The sequence below is a fragment of the Hirundo rustica genome, chromosome 3, assembly GCF_015227805.2.
Source record: "Hirundo rustica isolate bHirRus1 chromosome 3, bHirRus1.pri.v3, whole genome shotgun sequence".
Taxonomy (NCBI): Eukaryota; Metazoa; Chordata; class Aves; order Passeriformes; family Hirundinidae; genus Hirundo; species Hirundo rustica.
This window is the reverse complement of record NC_053452.1, coordinates 82928295-82953731: the sequence shown is the minus strand read 5'-3', so window position 1 is coordinate 82953731 and position 25437 is coordinate 82928295. Positions and strand designations below refer to the sequence as shown.

The 25437-nt window shown below is 36.4% G+C and overlaps 1 protein-coding gene across 1 annotated transcript in view; it reads left to right on the top strand.

Moving 5' to 3' along the window:
• BCKDHB (branched chain keto acid dehydrogenase E1 subunit beta) overlaps positions 1 to 22667 on the top strand; it is a 110039-nt gene extending 87372 nt beyond the window's left edge. The window contains exons 10-11 of the mRNA XM_040059896.2: positions 16079 to 16231; positions 21050 to 22667. Coding sequence (XP_039915830.1) covers positions 16079 to 16219 — 141 coding nt within the window. The 3' untranslated portion in view covers positions 16220 to 16231; positions 21050 to 22667. The remainder of the gene's footprint in view (positions 1 to 16078; positions 16232 to 21049) is intronic.
• The last annotated feature ends 2770 nt before the right edge of the window (positions 22668 to 25437 follow it).

The following is a 25437-nucleotide window of genomic DNA, read 5'->3' as shown; positions in this document are numbered from 1 at the left end:
TGATTTAATTGTTGCTTGACAGGACAATTGCCTGGGCCAGGGTAGGTGCAGAGACTGGGAAGTTTTGGTGCCATAAGCTCCCTCTGCAGTCCCAAAGCAGAAGTCTCAGTCACACAGAATGCCTGGGGTCTGCCGTGCCTTTCTTCTGCTCAAACTGTGAGGAGTTTTTGGACAACTGGCTTAAACCAGATGCTGGCTCTAAAATAGCCAGTTGAGGTCAGAAACTGCCCACTCTCTTGGACCAGTTTCAGACAGTTTGTTGACAAAACAGTTTTAAATTAAATGTTTTACTGTCCAAATGCATCTCGAAGTTCTTTCAGGTAACACTCAGCTGTGGTTGCTGCTTTTTTCCTCTGGGTAGTACAGTAACACAAATTTATTCAGTGGCTTCTGAGTAACAAAACCTGCTTTTAGGTGTCTTAAACCTGCCAAACCTGGGTATTCAGCGTTTACTTTGTGACTTGAGGGACTGAATTGTACTGCCCAAGGTTGGAGAGTGATCATTATGCCACTCCTGCCTGCCCAGTGGAGGGGAAGGCTCTGTGTCCCCTGGAGATGCCCTCTAACTGTGGGGCTCCACCCTGAGAGGCTTTGCCAGTCACTGCAGTGATGCGCTTATGTCTTGAAATGTGTCCTGAGGGAAGTGGAAGTCTTGGATCTGGAAGTTGCCTGGGGAATTTGCAGGTGTTTGGCACTTGAGTTCAGAAATAAAAGTGGAAGAAGGCCCACAGAATTGATTTTATTGAGTGGAACAGATGGCTTTTCTCAGGGCCCACTTCCAGAGCAGCGGTTGAAGCAGGCTGGTCACTGTCTTCGAATGAATTGAATTACAATACGTAGAAAGCAAAATCAGTTGTTTTAGCTCTTACAGTTTTTGACCAGATACTGCAAAAATGTGAATATTTGACGACTGGGATGCCGATCTTCCTATATAGCCAAAATACCCAGGGAGCTGAACTGGAGTACTTGCCAGAGGGTACAAAAACCAAACTGAGGAGTTGTTTTAAAAATGAAGTGTTTCTTGCTTTTAGTCCATGGTTTAGTGGGCTGTAACATGTTTGAGGAGGAAAAACGAGGAAAAGTAAGAGAGTTTAATGCCTTAGCATGTTTTGTACTGTTTCTTTCTTTCGCAAAAAATTCAGACCTAACCCTTTGTGCTATTTATTGCTGTCACCTCTGATTGAAATCTGAGTTTTAAGTAAACATAGGAAAGCATTTCACAACTCACAGGCCTGGAACTGTTAATGTCTATGCAGCTCTTTTTTTTTTTTTTTTTTTTTTTTTTTTTGAGAATCCTGAGCCAGTCATTTTGTTTACATTGTAGAAAGAATTCAGAATGTTGATTAGTGGAAGTAATAATGAAAGAATTTAGTGTGTTTATCTATATAAATATTAGTAACAATTATGCCATATTCCAGAGAAAATGTATGGGTTTTTTTCTTTGCATAGTTTGATACTAAAAAAAAATTGGATTACCTCTAATTCTTTTTATGCATACCCCAAGCATATCTGCAAATCATCATAATTTTAAATAAATATTTTTAAAGCTTAATTTTCTATAAACACAGCATAAGCTGATTACAATCTGTGTTAATTGCTTCAATGTACTCAGGTTTGTAGTAGCATTACAGCTTTAAAATCTGAAAGCCATTCTCATGCCTATTTCATAGCATGAAATTTAGCAGTGAATTATGGAACATACATTCAGAACTTAAATATGGAATTGTTATTTTAAATAATTTCTTTCTGTTGTAAATTGATATGTTTATAATTTATTGCTTTAAAAAAGTTATTAAATTTAATTCTAAAGATCAGAAAATGTTGACCGTATTAGTAATTGTCTTTTAGAAAAAACTCATAACTTTTGATTTTAAAAAAGGACTGATTGATACACTGTAAACCTTAAAAATTAGTTTTCCATACCTTAAAAATATGATAATAATTATTTTATGGTCTGTGGAACTCCGTATATTTAAGTTTTTACATTTTAACTCTCTTATATAACTTACGCCTAAAGGGAAAATTATTCTTTCTACAGCTGTTCATAGGTTTTATAATCAAAGCCAGGTTTAAGTAATACAATAGAAACTTAAAGGAGCTATTGTATTTTTGCCAAATAATGTAATTAATCTATTGTAAAATACATTAGAGTATAATAAAATTATAAAATTGCACAAACTTTAGATTAAGTGCAGTCATCTTAATTTAAAACAATTTACTGTATGTGAATAGTCTGTTACCCGAAGCTGAAACACAAGTTTAGTTTGATGTGCTTTATAATCTGATCTCAGTGTACAAAATCTTTGGAGCTGTATAAACTTATGTGTAAATGAATTGTTTTAACATTCAATTTTTATGATATAATTGCTCTGAATCATGAAACCTCAGACCTAAGATGTCCGTCAGGGCGGCAGAAATACTGGTAACAGTGATATCCAAAAAGCATACAAGAAATAGTTGATGAGGCCAAAGACAACTCACGTGGTATTCCTGCAAAAACTTGGAGGGGAAAGAAAAAAAAAAAAAGGGCAGAAAACCCCACTCCTTAAATCCTGCATTATAATGTGAAAGCTCCATGCTTTTGTTGGACAGCTGAGATGGATGAATTGTATTTTAGGATTGGCCGCTGCTCTAAATACAGTCAAACTTATACTGTTCAGTATTGTCACAGAAAAAAAAAGTTATCTGCAGGCCCAAGTTTCGGTAATTAAGTCCTGGAAGGCCCCTTGGGTGGCTAGCATTGACTGGTGTTATTCCAGAGAATGAAGCATTGCATTCATTTATGAAATATTCAAGTAGAAATATGATGTATCTGTGCCTTTGCCTAACATAGTTTCAATATTTTTTTTCAAGATGAACTGTAAAAGATGTTCAGACTCTTACATTTGAATATATCTGTGAGTCATGGTTAGATCCAAGACATTAATGGTAGGAAAAGAAGACAGATGAAAGCTACTGAGGACCTGGAGGAAGGATAACCAATTCCACTGGAGCTGCTAATATTTAGTCCCTGCCAATCTAGTATTTCAATCAAGCAAGAAGCTAATTACATGTAACACTTCCATTCTTTAGCAAAAAAAAAAAAACCCCAAACAGATAAAGTGCCTCTATTTTAAGACTGACCATGGTCTTTTGGGCAAAATACTGTTTTGTCAGAAAACGCCAATGTCAATTTTTTTGCCAATTTTATCAGGAGGTTTTTCAGGGAATACTAGTTCTATCTTTCCTGGTGGAATTTCTGACAAACTTGATGTTCTTGGTTGAAAGTCTGAGCTTCTTTCCTGGATAGTTTTCTGTTTTGTGTTCATGTCCATTGGATAAAATGCTCATGTGAGGAGCACTGGGAATCGGGAGGTGCCACCCTGAGATGAGCACCCTGTCCCATGGGTAGAAGTGCCCTGCTTGGGCTCCCTTCTTTGCTGCTCAGTGGCACTGTGACTTTTGGGGTGCCGCAAAGAGAATGTCCTTCTTTCCAACCCTCTCTGTGGTTATTTATTATTCATGGGAGTACTTAAAAAGTTAGACTTGTTTGTTTGTTTGTTTATTTTTTATTTTCTTGTTGTAGAATATCTTCAAATACCTTACTTGGGGATTAGGTTCCAAATATTCGATTCTTGCTGGCCTGGCCACCACCTTACATTAAGGATGCTGTTTGGCTGAGAATAAGAAATACTGAGTTTAAAAGACTAGCATTGAATATTGTGTATTGTAGGTGTCACAATACACATTCTTCTATTGTAGGTGTCAATTTCAAGTCTGCTTGTGCATATGTCATTGCATACTTCAATGACAATATATATTGATATTGATGGAATTAATGTGCTTATATGCTAGTAATATGTTGGTGAACTTACTCTCTATTCAGTCCCAAAGGGATGAAGTGAAAGGAGACAAAATGTCTCTGAAATATGAGTTGTAAAATCATATATCGCTATGTGTTGAGTCAGAAAATTGTTCCCATTTATTCAGAATGCCTCAGGTAAGCAGTTTATCTCCAGAATGTGTTGAGAATGTTTCAGATGTGCAAGAAACCTGGTAAGTAATACAGAGGAAGCAATCCACTGTAAATCAAATTACTTCATCAATGCTGCATTACCAAGACAATTTTTGTAGCTTTTCTTTGAGAGGAATTCTACTTAGTTAAACCAAAATTGAGAAATCTACTTTCCTCTGAGGCAAAATCCTCTAATTATTGTGTAGTTAATCATTGTCTATATTGAGAATACCAAGAAAAGGATTTCTTATATAAGTAAGCTTGATGGGATTGTGTGAATAAATGTGGATGTTACCATTTTTGCATAAGCTATTAAAAAAACCTTTTACTGTTCTTTAAGGATGGAAATTCTGATTTAACTTTTGAGTAGGAAGATCTGAACTTACCTCATTTTCATATGGAGTTTTGAGCTACTTGAGGGAAACATGGTTCTAGATACTATACATAACATTATGTATGGATTTAGAAGTTTCAAGAAGCCAGTGGGTCTGCCCAAATTATAGAAGCAAATTCAGTTGTCAACTACTTCAGAAGTCAACTAATGAATGTTTTTTTTATTCCTTTTATATGTTTGGTTACTTGCAATCTTCATTCACCTGTAAAGCTGCATGTTATACCAACTTTGAATTCCAGGTAGTTAAGAAACTTGAAAAATCTGAAGACCTTTCACTATCTGTGTACTGACAATATATGTTGTCCTGTATTTTATGTCCGTAAAGATTTTACCACCTTTGGCAGTGGATAAGGACTAAAAAGAGAGGGAAATATGGATTGATTTTTCAAGTATCATTATCTCATCCACTGTTATTGATGTCTTACCAGTCTTACTGGTACTACAGATTTTGTAGTGGTCTAGCTTCTGCAATAATTCCATCTAATTGTGAACATTTGTCTCATCTCCGCAACTACCTCTGCAGAGACAGCCACTGCAATGAGATGGCATGGATTTGAATCTTTATTCATAATTACTCAGTTGGGATTGATCTAAAAGTTACATATCTAATCTATGCACTACAGGCATCCTTTATATTCAAAAAGGATTAACATCTTCAAAGGATGGTACATTTCATTTTAAAGTAAATATCCCTATGGAGACATTTGAAACTTTCTAGCAGTATCTGAGAACTAGAGATCCTGTTGATTGTCTCCTAAATCTGTCTCCCTTTCAAGAAAATAAATAACTTTATTTTTAATGGTAACAAGCCAATGAATTGCATAGAGCTGCCTGTTCTTACCCCCAAGTGATTCTTTAGCTGGTGGAAAGAAAGAAGTCTTGAAAACAGCTGTAATCACTTAGAAAAGTTATATCAAATAATTAAGAAAACTTTCAGAAGATGTTTGAATAAAGCAAACCATTGTATTCAACAACAAAACTGAAAAGCAGCAACTTGAATTTCAGCATGGTCACTGTGCTACGGCAAATCTCAGCCCTTGTTTTGTTTGGTCAGTGGGTCTTCTAGGCTGAAGCTGTTTATTAACCACTATAAGCTAAGCTTTTCTTTCTCTATATAATTTGTGGTGATGACTAAAATAAGTAGAAATGCCTTGAAGAATTATATACTGTTCAGAGAAAGATGCTTAAACCTCTATTTTTGTAGAGCATTCAAAATAATATTGATTTTACAATGGATAGGAAACTATGAAGCCAACAAAACTCATAATTTCTGTACTATCCCTGAACTCATAGCAGAAACAAACCAGGACAATAATGTTACATCTGAACTTTTATTTCATTACTCTTTTAAAGTGAACCACAAAAGAAGACATTTGAGAACATGTTTCTTGTCTTGATCAAGAAAAAGTACAATGTCAAAGACTTAAACTGGATCTTTGGCGATCTAAACCCATATCTGCATGTTTCATTTTTAGAGTCGTTAGCAGATTGACTGTATTTCTGCCATCTGACAAGTGAAAAATCTCACCAAATACAGTGAGAAAAGCCCCTTAATAACTTCGGTACCAGCTGGATTTTTCTGAATCCTGTTCTTCTGTCTTCATAGCTGTAGATTCCCTCCTAAAAGCATGAAGAACTAATTTTCTTCTGTTAATTGTGCTCTGATAAAAATGTTGTCAGCCTGGTGTTTTTGAAACTTAATTTGTTAGGGAATTTGCTGGGCTTTACACAGTGAGTGTAGATTGTGCTAGATTAACCTGACAGATTAGATCCTGACTTTACAAAATTTTGTCAGTACAAGAACTGCAAGGTATATGATGTGGGGATTGTAGAATGGTGGGCTTTCAAAAATATTAACAAGTTGTAAAGTGTAGCTTTTTTAAAGACTTGGTTAGATTTTAACAGCCTCGTAGTTTCTTAGTTATAAACCCCTGAATTTTTAAGTCACAAAGTCAGTCTATTATTGATATAGTAAAAATTAGACTACTATAATGAATCCAGCTGATATTAAGGGTCTCAGAAACAGAGTTTCTAGATGGCTAGGAACTACTAACCTTAGCATAAGCTAATAAATGATTAGTTGGGTGAAAGAGCTGGTATATCAGTTACCTTCAGCTCAGTTGTGTATCCTGCAGTTGGATAAAATGACAAGTGTGTTTGGAGAGGCCCTTATGATAGAAATAGTAAGGACTTACTTTGTTGTAGAAGACAGCTAATTGTTGGTTTTTTTGTTTTTTTTTTAAGTATTAAAACCAGATATTGTGAGTGAGGAGCTGTTAGGGTCATCAGAAGCTGTGGAGAGCCTGCTGTATGAAAGTAGCTTAACAGTGACGGCCGTCTTGCCACTTCCAGGCATTAGTCTTCCTTCAAAAGGAAGACTAATGGAATGTAAGTGCTGTTTATAAATTTACTGGAAAAATAAACAAAGGTAACCAGCAGAAAAGTGTTTGCTAAAGTAATACTGGGGGGAAAGTATATATGAATGAATCTGAAATGAGTAGCTTGAAGTTAGAAAGAGGGTTTCAAGATGATCTGTCATATAGAAGGAGTGTGGATAACAAAAGCCATTAACCACATTACAGCATTATCACCACAACAGAATACAATATAGTCAAATATGATCAAATTGTGGTAGAAACTGTGGCCTTCTGTGATGGCGGAGGCAGGACTTCAGTTCTGAGACCTTGCTTCGTTTTGTATCCTTATGTTTTGTCGGAAGTTTAGGGAAAAAGCCCCAACTTTAGCTGTGCATAGCCTGGTGGTCTCATTTGATGAGTGGAAATCAGACATATGGGCTGGTGGGCACAGAAGCTTCCATGACTGGATAACTGTTGTTTAAAGATGTGCTTTGATTTTGTGGTTACCCAGCTGGGAGAGGACATCAGTGTAAGTGCACCTAATCCCTGACTTCTGCCATCAGTAATGGCTTTAGGTGACAGGAAACCTGACTCAAGCAATGGTGAGTTTGGTCACTGGCAAAGGAAATAAAAGCTCAGGCTTTCACAGAGTTCTACATTTTGGGTTCTCCCTTTATGCTTCCTGTGGTTTGTATCACAGTCTCTGTGATTGCAGGAGGCTAGAGTTTATGCTGCTGTACAATCACAGTACGGGATACTGGATGAAACCAGAAGCCCAATGTACACTAATTCTCAAACTGTTGTGCATTAGTATAATACTGGTGGTTTGGGGGGGTTTTTAGATTTTTTTTTTCCTTGTCCTTTTATTTTTTTTCCCTTTTTTTGGGGGGGAGGCAGATATAAAGTAGGATTGCTGTTTAATAATTAGATTAATAAAATCAGACCTTGTAAATAGGAAATGAATGTCCATTTGTACTATAGTTGTGGTTTATATTTATGATATTCTGATTTTGTATATTATACTTTCAAATGCCATTTGTTAGAGATATCTAGTCCAGTAGAGTCCTGATGGATTGAGTTCTGAAAAAAAATTAGTTAGTGAATAAACTGAGAATTTATCTCGAGTATTTATGTGAGGGAAACTTTTTTTTTTTTTTTTTTTTTACTGTTTTGTAGATACATAGGGGCAAAAGAAAATCTCAGTTTGAGATCTATTGCAATTTTTCTTTTGCAGTATTACCAATAGCTTATTTTTACATTTCATTTGTGGCAATTTTATGTTGAGTGCTAACTGAAACAGAAAAGAAGAAAATTATGAGAGGTGCTTCACAGTAACTAAGGCAGCTGTGTAGGTATTTTGCTTTGTTTCTTCAATAAGAAATTTCAGTGTACAATTGATAACATTGGTGAAAGACATAGGTTATATAAAGAGTTGTAGTTTCAACTTAAAAGCAGTAACTTCATTAGTGAAGTTAATTAGAATTAGAATTTAATTAGAAAATTAAAATGTGTAATTGCGTAAATGTTTTAATATAAAAGTAAAGTTCATATAACTGTTTTAAGTATAAAATTTATTTAAACGATCAGTTCCAAAACATAGACCAAGTTAAATACTTGGGATTAATCCAATAAAAACTTCAGTGAGACTCCTAAAATATACATTTGACATCCACTGTTATGTTTCTCTCTTGTGTAAAAATAATTAATTCTGTTATCTGTGTTTCTGTGTGTAATATTGCTGAATATGTCTCAGGTCCCACACATTTGTTTTTATACACGCATTTCATCGACTCTTCAAAATCAGGGTAATAATTTTGAGCTGTTTGTTCTGGCATAAAAGAAACTCAAAATTTCATAGCCTCTGAAATATGTTATTCTTTGTCTGCATTTTTGGACCAGTTTTTAAATTAAGAGATGTAATGCTAACTGTTTATTGTCTTATTAAACATCTTAAAATAAAAGTGTTTCATTTGCAGCCCATTTCTTCGTCTTTTCTAACATACTTACGTTGAATATTTGTAGCTGGAAAAATGGATGAAGTATTAATTTCTTATTTTCTTAGAGGTCTTGTTTTAATTTGTTTTGTTGGCAATTTTTCATTACACTGGAATATCAATGTAGCCTGTTTAAATAGTAATTTAGGAAATGAAGTGTAGAATGATCACAACTATAAAAAATTGCATATCTGTAGGAGAGAAGAAAAGCTAATTATGATAAGAAATTTGGTAAAATTATTATTTCATGCTTTTTAGGTTAGCCTGTACCCAAAAGCTCAGTCTCCAGTATAATTAATTTAGTATTTCTGAGTACTTTTTGCATAAACATTTGTATTAAAACCTCATTACATTTTTCTCCAACTTTTGACACTTTTTCTGTAGAATAAATATTACATCTCTATTCTTACCAGTCAGATTTCTTAACTGTTAATTTTGCCTTTATATAAGAGAATGTTTATTATTCATTTGAAGCTATTCACTAGAATTCTTCTACCTGAGGGCTTGAACCATCAAGCAACTTCTGATAAATTAAATCTATTAGTAAAACGATGGCTTGGTTTGCATAATACACCATGAAATTCCTTATATTTTTGTGTCAAGTGATCTGATAATCCCCTCCACTCTGAGCTTGTTTTGCGAACGCGATCACGTAAAAAAATTCTGGAAAGATAACTACGTAAGCCCTCACCTTTTCACTTTACAAAGTCCCTTTGTACTTGTTTCTCCCTGGCTGCCTGGACAAACTGTGGCTTTGCCCTGGGGGAGGATTTGGTGACAGTCACAGTGACAGCACCATTCTCACTGCTCTGTCTCAAAATGTAAATGCTTTGATATAAAAAGGGAAATGTGCTGGTTTAAATTGTTTAGTAACAGCAGCTGAAATTGCATTTCCTTTGAAGTTCATTAGTGTGTGTTGAGTGAAATACTTCTATGAGAATTTTACTGTGCCAGATACGTAGACTGACAAGGCTGTCTTTGCAAGAATCTCTCAGCTGCCTCAACAGCTGTAAAAATAAAAATACCATTCACTGACTATTAAAACTCTTAGCAGCAAATCCTTCCAGTCACTTTTGGCTGCATGCTGAGCTTAACCAGAAGATGTTTTTACAAAATACTTAAATAAGTAATTAGAATGGTAGGTGATAAATGACAATCTAAAAGTATAAAGTCTGATTATATGGTAGCATATTTCTAGTTTTGGTATTAAAAGGTAGGAAGTAATTAGAAGCAGGTTAATCTTTACTGAAAAGCTTAACAAATGTTTGTTGTGCAGAACAACTGCTCATTCATGCAGAAAAATGACCTGTGATCTGCAAACATTTTCACGTAAGAGTAATTTTATGCAGGCACTTCAGCTGTGTTGATTTCCCCCGGATTATTCAGCCGTGTTACTGTACGTGTAGCAGTTTGCGGGATCGTTTACTGAACAGATCAGTTAGTAATGCCAAGTAGCTAAATAAAGCAAGAACGTTCAGATACTCATGGGCCTGGGAAATCATTCTAGCTCTGGGGCTTAGGGCATGCTTTTAGAAAATATGTGGGTGCTGGTGCAAATATTTGTAATTGCCACTTAAGAAAGTGCACAGGAAACTTGGAATATCCTATAGAATAGCATAATTTGTAGTGACTTTGCTGTAAGGTGGTTTGCTGCTATACAGAGGAATAACTTCTTTTGAATAATTTTGTCATATTCTGCATATCTAACATGATTGCCTAGGAAAAAATATTTCTAGTATTGGTAGCAAAAAGGTGGGAAGTCATCATCTAGCGGATTGCAATTAATTATCAAAAATCTGACTTGCCAAAAGACAGTCTTAGGGTTGGTTCACTTAAAGTAGCATATTCCATAAGCTGGAATTCATTCCACAACCTTTTGAGTGTATTTGTCTCATGACATTTATTTTTTGGAGAGGAATTTTGCTGGCTGCTGCACCTCATACCCCAAACAATGCAAATTATGCATTTACTAGGAAGAACTTAATTCCTGTCTGTGTGTTATTCTGAATTGAATATATTTCAATTCTAGTCCTAGATTCTACCAGAGTCAGTTTAATTGGTATAATATTTTCGTGCAAAGTCTTTGCCTTTTTGCATAAAACATAGGATAGGTTGAGAAGAAATAAAAATTACTTTTTATCCATTTTCCTCTTTGTTGAAAAGATTATTATTTGACATAAGTAAAGTTTTGGGTTTGTTTGGTTTGTGGGGTTTTCTTTGTTTGGTATTGTAAATACCTTGGGAATACAGTGCTGATTGCTTTGTGCAGTTCTGCCACCAAGAAATCTCAGCCACTGACCGAGGCTCTAATTCCAACAGGTTCAAGTTAATGCTCTTGCTGTGAATGTTTGTTGAAGTGGTTCTGCTGTTAACTTGATAAGGAAAATTTAACAGACCATACTGGTTGTGTATTGCGTTATTAAAGATTCTTCGATTCGTTTTTGAAGCTGACTGAAATGAAATTCGAAGGCAATCTTCAAGCCTTTGTATGAATTGTCCATTTTATTATATAATACTTTATCTATTATAGGATAAATATGACTTATTCTATAAATACTGTTTTATGTGATTTATTACTGTAAAGACAACATTTGCAGTTAATTGCTTTATAATGGTAATAAAGCAATGAATTGCACAGAAGAGATTTTCTTCCCCCTAAATTTTTCTCTGGTTTATAGTTATTGAAGTTTTTTGTAATTAAAGATACAATCTCTTTTAGCAATCACAAAATAGATAATTTTAGTAGCTGTTTTTCTGTATTTGAGAAGATATTAATAACACAAATTCAAGGAATTGGTAACAAATAAAATGGATCGCTATTAATCTGTGCTAAGTTATATAGTCTTAAAGTGATTTGAAGAGGAGAAAAATATTTGGTAGAAGTTAAAAGCTTACAACATACATCTGCAGTGTTCTCTGAGGAAAAATTGCATCACTGTTGTAACTATCAGGAAAAGATTTATAAAAATACTTTAAGACAAAAATGACGAAGGTGTTGGAAAAAAAATGTCCCTCTAAAGAAGGAACATATAGATCTTCCTCTCTACACATATCTCAACTTGAAAATATCTTGTGGATGCATTGTATAGTACTTATGTAGCTCATAGAAGTGACTGTTCATCAGAATATGACATATATATGTTGTCAAAGCAAATTATGTTTAAAATGTGTAGCATTTGGTGCTTGTAGCTGTAAAGTACTGTACCACAATTGAGAAACATATGAAAATTGCAGATGCGTGACTTTTCTGTTATAGAGAGTAGATTTTTTTTAATAAGATATTATTTTTAAGCAGAAACCAAGGAAAAGTATGTTTAATCTTTATTTAGTGTCAGCTTTATTGCATGAAATCTGCATTTTATAAAATGAGGCTTTGCTTGACAACATCTTTGGAAAGCTTCTTCTGAAAATCTAAGCTATGATTATTGTAAATGATCTGATGATTTTAAATGATGATGATTGTAAATTTTCTTCTGAAAATCATTTATTGTAAATGAGATTGTTGTGTTCATTATTCTCCTATAGCAGGTTTCATCTTATTTTTACAATAGTAGGTTATTTACAGTTGAAAAACCATATGTGGAAGTAATAGTAATATAGATGTAACAATCATCAACAAAGTGATCTAAAATAAATTTTCTTAACTCTTTAAGCGCCGCACTTTAGTTTATGGCAACAGCATAAATAAATCTGAATAAAAGTCCAGAACAGAAAGTGAAGCTCTGATGCAATAAGTCTTCCCTCTGAAATGTTCTTCAATTAAATATGTGAATTTTAAAATTTTATAATCTGTTGATGAGATGATAAAATTCAGAGTTCTAGTTGACAGAATTGACCACAATTTAATTAAAGCTTTGCAACCTGACACATGAATTCCTGAGTCCAAATTTTGTTGTTGTCAGCCAAAAAATGAGTACTCTAGTATGAAGAATGTTTCTATGGTTTGCTATGTGTAATGGACTTGATGTTTAGTCTTCTTTTTATTATAATAGCTATAATACCAAAATAAATATCAAGAGTTCTATTCAACTCTTCATATTCATATTAGGCTTTTATATAAATCTTTTGTTTATCATCCTTCTCAAGGTAAATTCCTGTACTGAAAAAAAAAGTAGAATCAGTCATCTCATATGGTAGCCATCTGACATTCTAGTACCTGTTAATTTTTTGGGGTACTTGTAGTGTTGCAAAATAAGAATAGTATGGGAGAGACTCTGAGGACATAAAATGTTGCAGAAATAATTTATTTTTAAAGGAAAGCTTGCTCACTTAGGAAGTATTCTACAGAGAAGTAGAAATGAAAAAGAAAAAAAAAAATCCTGTTTACAGATTTTAATCCATGCCAGGTAGAGGGGAAAAATGAAATAGATCCCCTCAAAAAGGGAAATAAAGTTAGACTATAATAGGGGAAAAGACTGAGTTTGATTTTGTCTGATTTGCTAGCTGTGCATTAAATAGTCTCATTTACCAGTACTTACTTACCAAAGTGTTTGCATTTGAAGGTCTGTTTACTATGACTGTAGAATTGTAGAGATCTCCTTCAGAGGAAGGACAGGCAGAGCAAAAAAACTTTTAACTATCTTCTTCTTGACCAGATGCCTGAAAGCACTTCCTCCAAACGGCAGATGAGATTGCTTTATTTTTCCATACATTGCAGACGGATGAGTAATGTTTTCTTTCAGTAATGCCCAATAATGGACTTGGTTTTTTATTTTATCCTTTTTGTACAGCTGTGTATCTCTGTAAATGTTTGCAGTTCTCACTCAAAGATTTAAGAGTTTTTAACTTAGAACCCTGATTTAGCAATGAGTACCTGAATCTCTGATAAAAGTAAAATATACTTTTAAATAAAGCTAAAATAAACTTAGATAAAATTTTCTGTATTAGCATGCTAGGGTACTGTAATATGGGGAAATAGGTTGAGTGTACCACATACTGGATCATCCATTTTGCATACAATTATGCAACATCCAGCAAGTCATTTGTTTTAGCTCCTATTCTAGCATGTGACTGTTTTAAAGTGGTGCATGTGTGATGCATTTGAGTGATTGCTGTGAATTTCAAGAACAGATTTTTACTGGGACCTGTGCTCTCAAGTTGTTTTGAAAAGTCCTAATAAGTGTATATTAAGCATCAAATGTTGAAACAGAATTATGTGACCAATTATATGCCTTTATATCTTAATATAATAATGTATTTTCCAGAAAACTTTGAGTGAAAATCAGGCAAATGAAGGAAAATTGGCAAAGTTCATATTGGATAACTGAGGCCAGAATTTGGCCTCTGGAGTTAGGAGCAGAGCAAGAAGAACAGCAATTTAATGTTTTATCGGATTTTTTTACATTAAGAAAAATCTAGCTATATTGAGCTAATAATTATAGATGTTGCTTTATAAACACTTATTTTTTTAAAAAAATTTTTTTGTTTACTTTAATTGAATTTTGGAAGTTATGGATATCCTGCTAAGAGTATGACTTTTTCATACAGGTTTTCAAAACGAAACATTTTACACTGAATCAGAAATCCCATGCCTACTACTTTACTTCCAAAACTATTTAACTTTTTTTTCCTAATGTCTTTCCTAGAAAGATATCAGTTTGTTTAAACAGTCTGTCCTCTAGATAGTGGTCTGTATTGGGTACTTGAAAACAGCACTGCAGGACTGAGAGACTAGAATAGTCTAGTGGGTCTAGAATATACTTACATGGTTTTGGTGTAATGCAAGTCACAGGTGGATTGGGCAGTCAGTTTTGGGATGGTCCAAAAACTCTTGCCTGGTCTTATTGGTCAGTTACAACAGGGGAATCAAGGTCTGTTCATTATCAAAATTACCCTTGCCAGCAGGTCAGAGCAAGACATCATGATCTACCTCATGGACAGATAAAGGATTTATTACACTCTACTTCCCAGGATTTTGTACTAAAGTGAATCTTTTGCTTTACAAAAAAAACAGAGTGCCTGGAAATGAAACTCAAAAATATTTATATTGTTTGCATATATATTTTACGTCAGACCTACTCAGATTGTGAAGTTCTCTCGGTGAATTAATGCACTATTAAAGGTAATTGATACTGTGTGCAATCACACAACTTCTTGGACTTTTGACTCTGGTTCATTGTCCAGAAAAACCCACTTCACAATGCTGAAGTGAAAGGTTTTGATCTCAGTGTGTAATCAGTGCCTTCTATACTGCCAAATATTGTGATGTATAGAAAGCACAGTAAGTAGTTAGGCTGCCGTGGACTGCAAGGCAACGTGCATTCAAAGCGGTTCATCAGTCTGAGAAAACACTTAGCAGTCGTTTGTAGAAAAGTATAGCTTTTTAACTGTTTTCCTTGTGGACCTGGCAGAAAAGGACCGGTAGATAATACTTCATCTTCCATTTTGCTCAGCCAAGTACAGGGAAAGTTGGCCAGGATTTCTCAGTTGCTGCACTCCATAAAAGAGAGTCCAGGAGGAGACATGTTTCATCACTTCATTTGTCTGCTTTGGAAAGCAAATACCTGTACTAAAGATATGGAGAAAAGGAGAGCTGATAATTAGCATCAAAATTACTTTGATCTGGCTAAGTTATTTGTACATCTACTTCTTGCAGATTTTTGTGGTCCATGCCATCATTCTGGTACTTGAGAATAAAAAGATGGAAACCCCACTATTTATTTTATTATTAAAGCTGATAATGTTACATATTTACAGGTTACTTTCCAATTAATGTGGTATTTGAAATATTCTGTGCCATTCTAGGTCCAGTAATGAAACTCTCACAGATATTATCAAATCTGATCTCTAAGTAGAACACAAATTGTGGGGGGGTTGAGTAGAGCATGGATCTGACTCAAAGGTCAGAAATACGCAAATCCACTTAATTTTCATAACTGCCTAATGCTTAGTCAGAGCCTTAATAACCTAAGAGTTAAAAGATGTTTGAATATGATGTTCCTTTATCCAACAAATAATATGCACTCTTAGATTATATAATTTTTCTATATGTTTAAAAGTGGCAGGAAAGAGACTCTTACTCCTTTGTTCCTAAAATATTTGTTTCTTGGCAGCAGTTGTCTGGATGTATAGCAGATGTACTAAATATAACCTGCCTATGATTAAATGCAGCACACATGTAGAGAATGAAAATAACATTAATAGAAGTTGTTTTTATAATAAGGACCTTTGTGCAAGAGGAAGCACTATTCTGGTTATGACTGCTTATTCAGTGATATAAATAGAACTTTTGAGTTTCCAGGACTGTCAGTCTGGCAAAGTTCATTTGACCTCAGTTTGTGATGCGAGACTCCTGAAAATAATGTCCTCACTAACATTTATTCTGTATTTCTGTTAACAGGAGGAATGCTTTTTGAATTTAGAAGCTCCTATTGCAAGAGTATGTGGCTATGACACTCCCTTCCCTCACATCTTTGAGCCTTTCTACATCCCAGACAAATGGAAATGCTATGATGCTCTTAGAAAAATGATTAACTACTGAGAAGTAGTACAGGTAAGAAATAACATCTTGTACTGACAGGTTACCTGCAAGGGTTCTGACAGGATAACTGCAAGGTTTGGGGCTATAGTACTACTTGTTTATTTAGTTTATTTACTACTATTTTATTTAGTTATTTTTAAAAAGAATTGCCTCTTACGGCTTTGGGCCTTCAGTCTTAAAGGTCTGAATATTTTTGAGTACTGCCATTGAAGTCAGTGTTTAAAATTAATTACCTTGCTTAATCAATCTGAAAATTAAGTGTCTTGATCCTGAGAAGTGAAAAGAGTATAAAGTGGAAGCAATGCTTATGCAGAGAATATATTTTCATCTCTATTAGAATACTCAAGAGTTACTTCATAGGCAAACCAGAGTGTTAAATTTTATAAGTTTTCACTCCTCAGGGTGGCCTGTAGTCCTACAAGGTACAAATAACACCCAGTTTACCCTGAATATTGGCTCTGTATTGTAAACATACAAAGACCTTTGGAAATATGTGAAGCATCTGTAGTGTCTTGCAGTTCTGTTGAAGTACTAATATTCAATATTTATTATAAAAATAATTTTTCTTTATGGTCTTCAATGCCATTTGATCATGCTTAAAGATTGCTGTTCGCAGAGCACAAAGACTGCGAAGTAATACACATTTCTGTGTCTGTTACTCAGTCTGTAACATCTTTTTGTTTCATTATAATATTATACTCCCTAACATTTGACTGTGGGGTGGCTGACCAGGATTTAGAACTGTGCTGTGGGAGAATTTCTGCTGTTTAATGACCAATGTTTAAGCAGTTTAGAAAATGTGTTAACACAATGTATTCTGTGCTTCCTTTAACTGAACAAAGTAACCTAGTTTTTGAGATACAGTCTTGACGGATCTTGTACATAGGAAATGAAAAGAAGGGAGCAACAGAACCTGTAATGGGCAGGCAGGGGATTTTTAGCTGTTGACACCAAAGACAGGAGGGCCAAGGTGGGCCTTATATTAGAGGCGCCATCTTCTGTCTGTTTTACCTCTGCATTAAACTGTGAGTTAAATTTAGAGCCATGGATAGAAGGTTACCAATACCATAATGTTAGTTTCCTTTATATAAATAGTTACTTTCAGGAGACTTTTTGGCATTCCACTTTGTTTGAGTCCCTCAATAGCTGGAGTGTCTGTATGAGAAATGGGGTTATTACCAGTGAAAATATATACGAAAAAGAATGTAGTTTTACTTTTCTCAAAAATAGCTTGTTACTGACATACCAGAGCATTTCATAGAATCGCAGAATATGGTGAATTGGAAGGGAGCCATCATGATTATTGGCTCCAGCTCCTAGCCCTGTGGAAGACACCCCAAGAATCCCATCACGTGCCTGAGAGTTGTCCAAATGCTTCTTGAGCTCTGTCAGGTTTGGTGCTGTGATCACTTCTCTATGTGCCTCTTCCAATGCCCAACCACCCTCTGGGTGAAGAACCTTTTCCTGATATCCAACCTAAACCTTCCCTGACTCAGCTTCATGCTGTTTCCTTGCGTCCTGCCTTATCATGAGAGCCAAGAGATCAGTGCCTGCCTTTCCTCTTCCCCTCACGAGGCAGTTGTAACTGCAGTGAGATCTCCCCTCAGTCTTCTCCAGGCTGAACAGACCCAGTGCCCGCAGCCACTCCTCACGCAGCTTCCCCTCAAGGCCCTTCACCATCTTCATTGCCCTCCTTTGGACACTCTCTAACAGTTCAATGTCTTTCTTACACTGTGGTGCCCAAAACTGCCCCCAGCACTCGAGGTGAGGCTGCCCCAGTGCACAGCAGAGTGGGACAATCCCCTCCCTTGCCTGGCTGGTGATGTGGTTCTTAATGCCCCCTAATTTCATTGGAATTAAAACTACAGCTGTTTTCTGACCTGTCATTTTTGTAGAATATGTAATCAGTGCTCTCTTTTTTATAGCAGTTGTCCTTGCCTTTGATCTGGGTTGAAGTAAACTCATTAAAGACTTATTTTCTTCTTTTGTTTGGCACCTCTGTAACAAAGTCAGGGAATCTTACCTAAAGAGAATGGCTTGGTTATATCTGTTCCTTGAGGTGAGTTACTGGGTCATGCTAGGTAGGCTTTGTTACTTTTCAAAGGGAGCCAAATATTGTTACCTCTAAGAAAAGGGAGATAAACTGAGGACATTTGGTGGTTCAGAGACTTAGCTAACCCCTTGTTCCTCTATAGGGTCGTAAGGTGAGGGAGGTATGAGCTGAAAAAATGCATTTTGAGACTGCATCGAACTTGCACACAATTCAGTGTCAACGCTGGAAGTCCACACTAAACCTGGTCTAAAACATGGAAGAGTCATCTGCATTTATACTTACATTTCTTTTGTGGGCTGGACCCCACACAAATATCGGAGGAGGTTATCGGTCAGCTGAAAATGTAAATTTAGCATGTCAGGGAGCAGGTTTATTGGGGGTTGTCTGAAAAACAGTGTCAAGACAGAAAGCTCTGCTTTCTGCCTTGTCTAACAAAACATCCATATGTTGGGGTCTGTATATTTTGGTTGGTGTGACTAGATAGTAGTGTCACAGAATGAGCTTCTAAAAGTTTTTCAGTGTTTTTCTGTGAGAGAACATTAATGTACCTTGTTGTAAGGCACATTCAAGGGACTATTCCCTTATTTTTCTGTGTGCTACACATTGGTCTTACATACTTGACACAGCAGTTGCAGCAGACCTCCATTCTGCTGTCAACTCCACAGTTTTCCTGTATGGTAATGTTTCTTATGTCTCTGAGAAATGGAAGGACTGCTTTGCATTTGCTTCTTTTTGTACTCATGGTAACATTTGTTACTTGCCGTTGGTACAGAGTGATGAGGTTATGTGTTCCAAACCATCTCGTGTAGTTCTAAGAAACAGTTTTACAGTTTGTGTGGATTTGAGCAAAGTCAGTCCTTCTGGATGTTAGAAGAGTTGGGCCCCTCCATGTCCTACTGTTGGAGAGGCAGGGGAGCTAGAAGTTCCCTGTGGTGAAGAGGGGTATAGGGTTGGCTTTTGAGTTGCAGAAATGATCAAGCTGGTGGTGTGGTGTAACCCCAGCTGGCAACTCAGCCGCACACAGCCTCTCTCATTTCCTCCCAGTGGGATAGGTGAGAGGGAACTAGAAGAGTAAAAGAAGCTATGTCCTGTGGTTAATAATTTCTAAAGTCAGCATTATTATCTTAATGTACATTTAGTTTTGTTCAGCCTATGTTGACAGCATCTCACACACAGGTAGTTGCTTATCTTGAATTTGTCAGTACAGATGGATTTCCTGCACAAAGGCAGTGTTTGCTAATGTGTCCTGTATGCCTCACCAGTGAGACAGGCAAGAGCAAAGTCTCTGTCTTTCAGCAGCTTCTCAGTTATTAAAATTTGTAGCTATGTTAGCTATAAGAGAAATAGCTTCCAGGTAGGCAGCTGTGTTCCAGATAACTCTCTGTAGCTGGAAAACAGATAAAGATAAAAAAAAAAAAAAACAGTGAGATTAGGATGGATATACATTTCCTGGGTAAATGGAACAATGTCTGGCTGTTGAGGGCTGACTGTAGCATAGAAATAGGCAGGTATTTAAATGCTTTTCTGTTACATTTTGCAGCTTTTAATACCACACTTGTATATTTTGTTTTCTTGTCAAATTCTGAATTTTAAAGCTGTTCCTTGCTAGGTTACAGTTTTCATCTGTGAGAGTATATGTGTTCATGGAGAACCATTGTTACTGTTAGAGACTTAGTCTCTAAAAATGTAAAGTTATCACACTGAACTTCATTGCAGAACTATCTTATGAGAAGTTTAATCTTGGTGCTTAAGGGTTAGGTGATGTTAGGGGATCTTAGGGGGTTGATTTAAATATATTTTTCTTTCCAAGCATGCATTTGAAATTGGTTGTGCTGGGAAACAGGAAGGGACCTGGTAGGTACTTTAGTTAGTAATTGTGTCTTCCTTGCACTCCTGGCTGTTCAGCAGGGCTTCATACAGGTTAGCTTGAGCACAGGACAACTGTACTTCCTCTCCGTGTTTGATAAATAAGATAATAATAAGGCTGTGCAAGATTTTTTTACCCGATACTAACAACCAGGTTTTTTCAATACATACATCACATACGTGGCAGGCTAGACTGCCTGCTTAATAAGTGCTAACTGTAACCCACTAGAATAAACAACCTCCAGAAGCTTGAGTGGGACACAACATTCCTGGTTTATAATCTTTTCCTGCTGGATGACAAAAATCATGCAAGTGGCCACTGAATCATGTCTTACAATAAGTGAGTAGTCCGCATACCAGATACCACTCTACTAGAGCTATGAGTTAGACTGTTAGTATGGCTGCTGCCAGTCTATACTTGCATTCAGACATTGCTGAGAATTCATGCAAGATAAATAATGAATGTATCTTTTTAAAAATCCCTGTAAATAGGAAAGGTGTTGACTATAGTTTATTTACCAGACCCCCCTTCTCTGTACTAGTAGAATGATAGTATATCGAGTAGAAAAAAATACAAAACATTCGCTTAACATTCTAGAGTAGGAGGGAAGGTATTTCATCATAAAATCTTTTGTGTAAATGGCAATAATTAGTGGTGTGTTGACTCTAGGTATCATTTGCAGTATTTCTAATTTCTGTGGATCTACCCTGGCAGCTTTAAAGATGTAAAATAGTATTTAATGCAAAACAGTAAGCAACTGGTAGTAATTTGTTTTAGTTTATACATCTTGAAGTTAAGACATTATGTATTTAAGAAATAAGATTACCTTGGAGTGTGCCGTCTGTCTGATATTCAGATATTAGTTTCAGTCTTCAGATTTGTAATCTATTTTGTCATTTTTTTTCTGCAGAGAGGAGAAGAACAACAGCGAAATACTGAATCTGCCTTCAAAACTCTTGACATTTTAAAAAGATCTTTTGGGTTTGGAATTTACATAGCAGACTTTTCTTTTAACTCAGCTATCCTGATTGTTCATCTTGGCTATTCTTCAGCAAGTTCAAATTTTCCTTAATTATGAAATCAGTGACGGGCAGGTGATTGTTACAGTAAGTATTTTCAGATGTATTTAAAGATATTCCAGATGTTGAATGAAAATTGCACATTGCCATGCTTCACTAAGTTACATCTAGACTTCACTGTGTAAATATTAGGAGCAGAATTTTATTCAATAAAACATATTACGCTCATGTTGTCTCTTAGTTTTGCTGTTGTCTTGAAAAAACCCAAAGAAGTTATTTGAATGTGACTCTATTTTCAACACAATAAACCTGAGACAGCCAAGCCAACTTATGTGGAGATCTGCTTTAACTGGTGGCATCAGTGTTTTACTTGAGTGGCTTCATGCAAAATAGTCCCAAATACTGATCTCCCTTTCTGTAAGGGGAAGTCCATTTTTCTTGAGAAGGGAGGAGAGGTTTTTTTTTTGCTTTGTTGCTGTGAGAGGCATAATTGGTACATCTTTGCTGAAATACCCTTCCTTCTAGAATTGAAATGTGTCTGCTACTAAGCAGTTGTGCAAAAAGCAACTCCTCTTCTTTTTGCCTACTTCGCTTTCCGTACAAATCAGTCTCATGCTGCATTGCTTCTTCCCAAATAGAGGAAGGAGTTGGGGCGGGGGGTGGAGGAGATGGATGCCAGTAGCCAGATAATCACATTTCTGTGATTATTCAAGGGGGGTCTTTCTGAGAGAAAGAAGAAAACCTTTGTACACAAACCTGATCAGGACAATCCTCAAGGTGACAGCTGAAACACACCAGGGAGGAACCTGAGGAGGATAACTTCACAGTCAATATCAGTGGATCTATGGAAAGTGCTAAATTGTGTACCTTTTCAGGTCCTACCATTTTGTGTAAGATTCTGTGTTCGTAGTTTGTGCATTCCCTAAAGAATCCCACAATTGATAATGAAGTTAATTCTTAATGTATTCAATCAAAATGAGATTGTTGTCAAATCTTGTACATCTCCTGTAAATGCCATGTAAAGAACTTGTTTATTCTCTGAAATAAGATAGATACATTACATACTTTATATTTTTTTGCGCTGGATGAAAGCTATTTTGGTCATATGAAGAAAAATGGTTTTAAAAATTATTTCTGTCTTTGTAGAACATCAATAGATATTTTAATAACTGTCTTCTAAAAATGTACTGTTACTGTCTTTCAAAGCTTATAATATAGATGCAATTATAATACTGCCTTAGTAAAATGTACTTTGGTAACTAATAGCCTTAATAAAATATGCTTTGTATTTACAGTTTTCACAGAAAAAAAGCAATTTCTAATTTAGTGCAAAGCTTAAGTTCAAGTTGGCTGTATTGAAATATGGAATTATATATTTCTTAATAAACATGTGGAAAACATTTGCTCTTAATGTGGACTGCTACAGTCTGGTTGAGGGGCAGGTTTTGTGTTTTTGGTGACTGGTGTTGTGTCGGTTTTAATGGTATAAAAAATTGTTCCTTTCTCCTCTCTTTTGGGTAGTAGAATATTTTTCCCTGGCGAAGATGGATTGTTCTAAAACAGGTGCTGCTCCCAAAAACCGGCCTAGATGGCAGTATTCACTCACATAACCTGTGCTTAAGGATAGAGGCTGTTTAAGTGTGTGTGTTACAGGAAAATGACTTGCAGTGCTAAACTGAATGGGAAGGTGTTTGCTGGTACATACAAATAACTGTTTCTTATTAAGTTTCTTAATAATAAAATCCAAATACAAGTCATATTTTCTGGTTTTTATCCACTTAGGTCTCTTAATTGGATATTCTCAGATATAACCTGGGCAATGATTGTTTCAGTGTAAGTAACTCCTAAAGGAAAAAGCATGTCACTACTCCTTGCTGACAATCCAGAAAATTAGTAATCTATCTAGTCATGCTCATTTAACGCTAATTGCTGGAAATAGTTACGGTACAAAGTTTTTTTCTGAGTCCTGAGATATTCACCGAAAGGGTTGTCAAGTATTGGAACAGCCCCAGGGAAACAGGGGAGTCACCATCCCTGGAGGTTTTTAAAAGATGTGTAGCTTTGACATTAGGAATATGGTTTAGTGGTGGACTTGGTTGTGCCAGGTTAATGGTTGAACTGGGATGATCTTAGAGGTCTTTTTCAGCCTAAATTATTCTATGATTCTTTGAAAGACCTACACAGCCTTCATGGCACCCCAGATTTATTAACTGCAGATGAAAGACTTGTATCCTTTTTCTGTTGCCTAGCTCAGTTAAGACTGTAGTGCCGTAACAACCTCACTGTAATAAACAGTGAACTGATTATATAAAAATTGGATTTAAATCATTAGAGGTATTTTCCTCGTGCAAGTGCATGTGTTTATAAGAGGATTAGCCAGTAGTACATTCTCACTGCAGTAGCCAGGAGCCTTGACACAATGACCTTCTGCTCCTACGGTCTCATAATCAATTCTGAGCCCATGAATCTTTCCAGACAGCTTTCTTGCTCCCATAGCTAAAACCTGGTGTTCCCAGTGCACTGGTGTACTGCAGAAGCTCTGTTCTAGCCACATAACTTCAGAGGCAGCAACTGAAAGGAATCCATTCAGCAAGCTGGCAGAGATTGTTATCACAGCAGCTCATGGGGTTCAGTGAGCATTATATGTTCATAACAAAATAAGCTGACACAGTCTGTAAGCTCTGCCAGATTTCAGCAGAACCAAAATAAGGATGCAATTCTTTTGTAGCTCTTTTTCAGCCTAGCTGCTCTGCAAGGTACATGTTGATTAGATATGGGAGAGCTACAGCTGACTTCAGTATAAGCAAGATTTTTAGAATTTGTTTCAGTTGCTTATGCTTTGGCATCAAATACTATTTGAGACACCCTGGGGTATCCTGCATGGTCTCCATGGCTGCAGCTGCTGCTGCCATAGGTCCTATGCGGTATCTGCCAGTTCCATGTGTATCTTGGGTGCCTCAGGGCATCTCGAATAACATAGATGCTGGCGTCTGGGCATCTAAATGGAGACCTTTGTTTTATGGAACTTTGGATAGCTGATGTCTGACTATTTTTCTGTGCCAGCACTGAGATTGATGCATTCCTTGATTTTCCAAATAAATTGCTCATATTCTTAGTATGTACATAAGGTGGGATACATGACATTGTGTGTGAAAGAAAGGATCATTTCCTAGATGATGAGCTGATGCTGCAGTGGACTGTTAGTTCCTCAAGGAGAATACTATAGAGCAAAATCCCAGCCTTGGAACTGTTACCTGGCTGAAGGTGGTTGCCATAAGTCACAAGGTTTCTGATGGTTATCCAAAGATAATGTGGGCAGGACCTGGTTCGATTTCAGTGAAGTCATGAGCAACAGGGATGAGGTAATGGGAGATGAGTCCCCTTGCTTTCTGTAGGCTCTGTGTGGGATTCAGCTCAGGATTAAGCCACCTAAACGTGTCCAGATCTAGGTGTGTATGGCTGAGCAGAGCAGTTGAGCTGGTACTAAGTTCCTTTAAGATAATCTTGACTCTGCAGGCTCAACTGACTCCACTGACTGGTTGTTTCTGCATGGTGCCACATTAGGTGCTGTAAGGTATCCTGCCCGGCCCTCAGCTGCTTGTCTGGAAAGGTTCAGGTCTCCCATCAGTCCTTGGTCACACCTGCTACTCAAGACACATCTTTCACCATGCTCGAAGTCATCTGGGGCATCATTGCTAAATGTGTGGGCAGGATCTAATTCCCCAGTGGCCGTGGCTGCCATGGGATCAGAGCCCAAAGGAAGGCATTAGATTATTAACTTCAGATGAAATTACCCATTCCATGCTTTTGACAGAAGGGATAGAGCGGAGAGGAGGCACATGAAGTGTTATGTGGATGCTGGGGCTGTGTGCACTAAGTGGTGGAAGCTGGGAGAGGATGGTCTGTCCTTCAGTCCAGCTGCTACAAGCAGCATTGGTCTAATCCATACTTCAGATCATGTTAGTCATCCCCAGCCCCCTAACAGAAAGAACTAAACCTCCTGATGAAGAATGCCAACTAATTTGATCAGTTGCCTATTTGCATATTTCAAGGGCAACACTGAAGCAGACTCAGCCTTGGTTTTATGTTATTTGCTTTGAAGTTGCTTTATGGTCTTTGGTGATGTTTTTAAACCCTATTTTTGTGTGCCAAAATAATTCTGCTACTCTATGAGCAGAAACTAGTGTCTGGTCTTGCTCACGTAGGTCTGTGGCTAACTGTTCTACAACTGACAGCAATGTGCCACCAGTGTCTCATAAGGCTTCCCTGTTGATTCCTG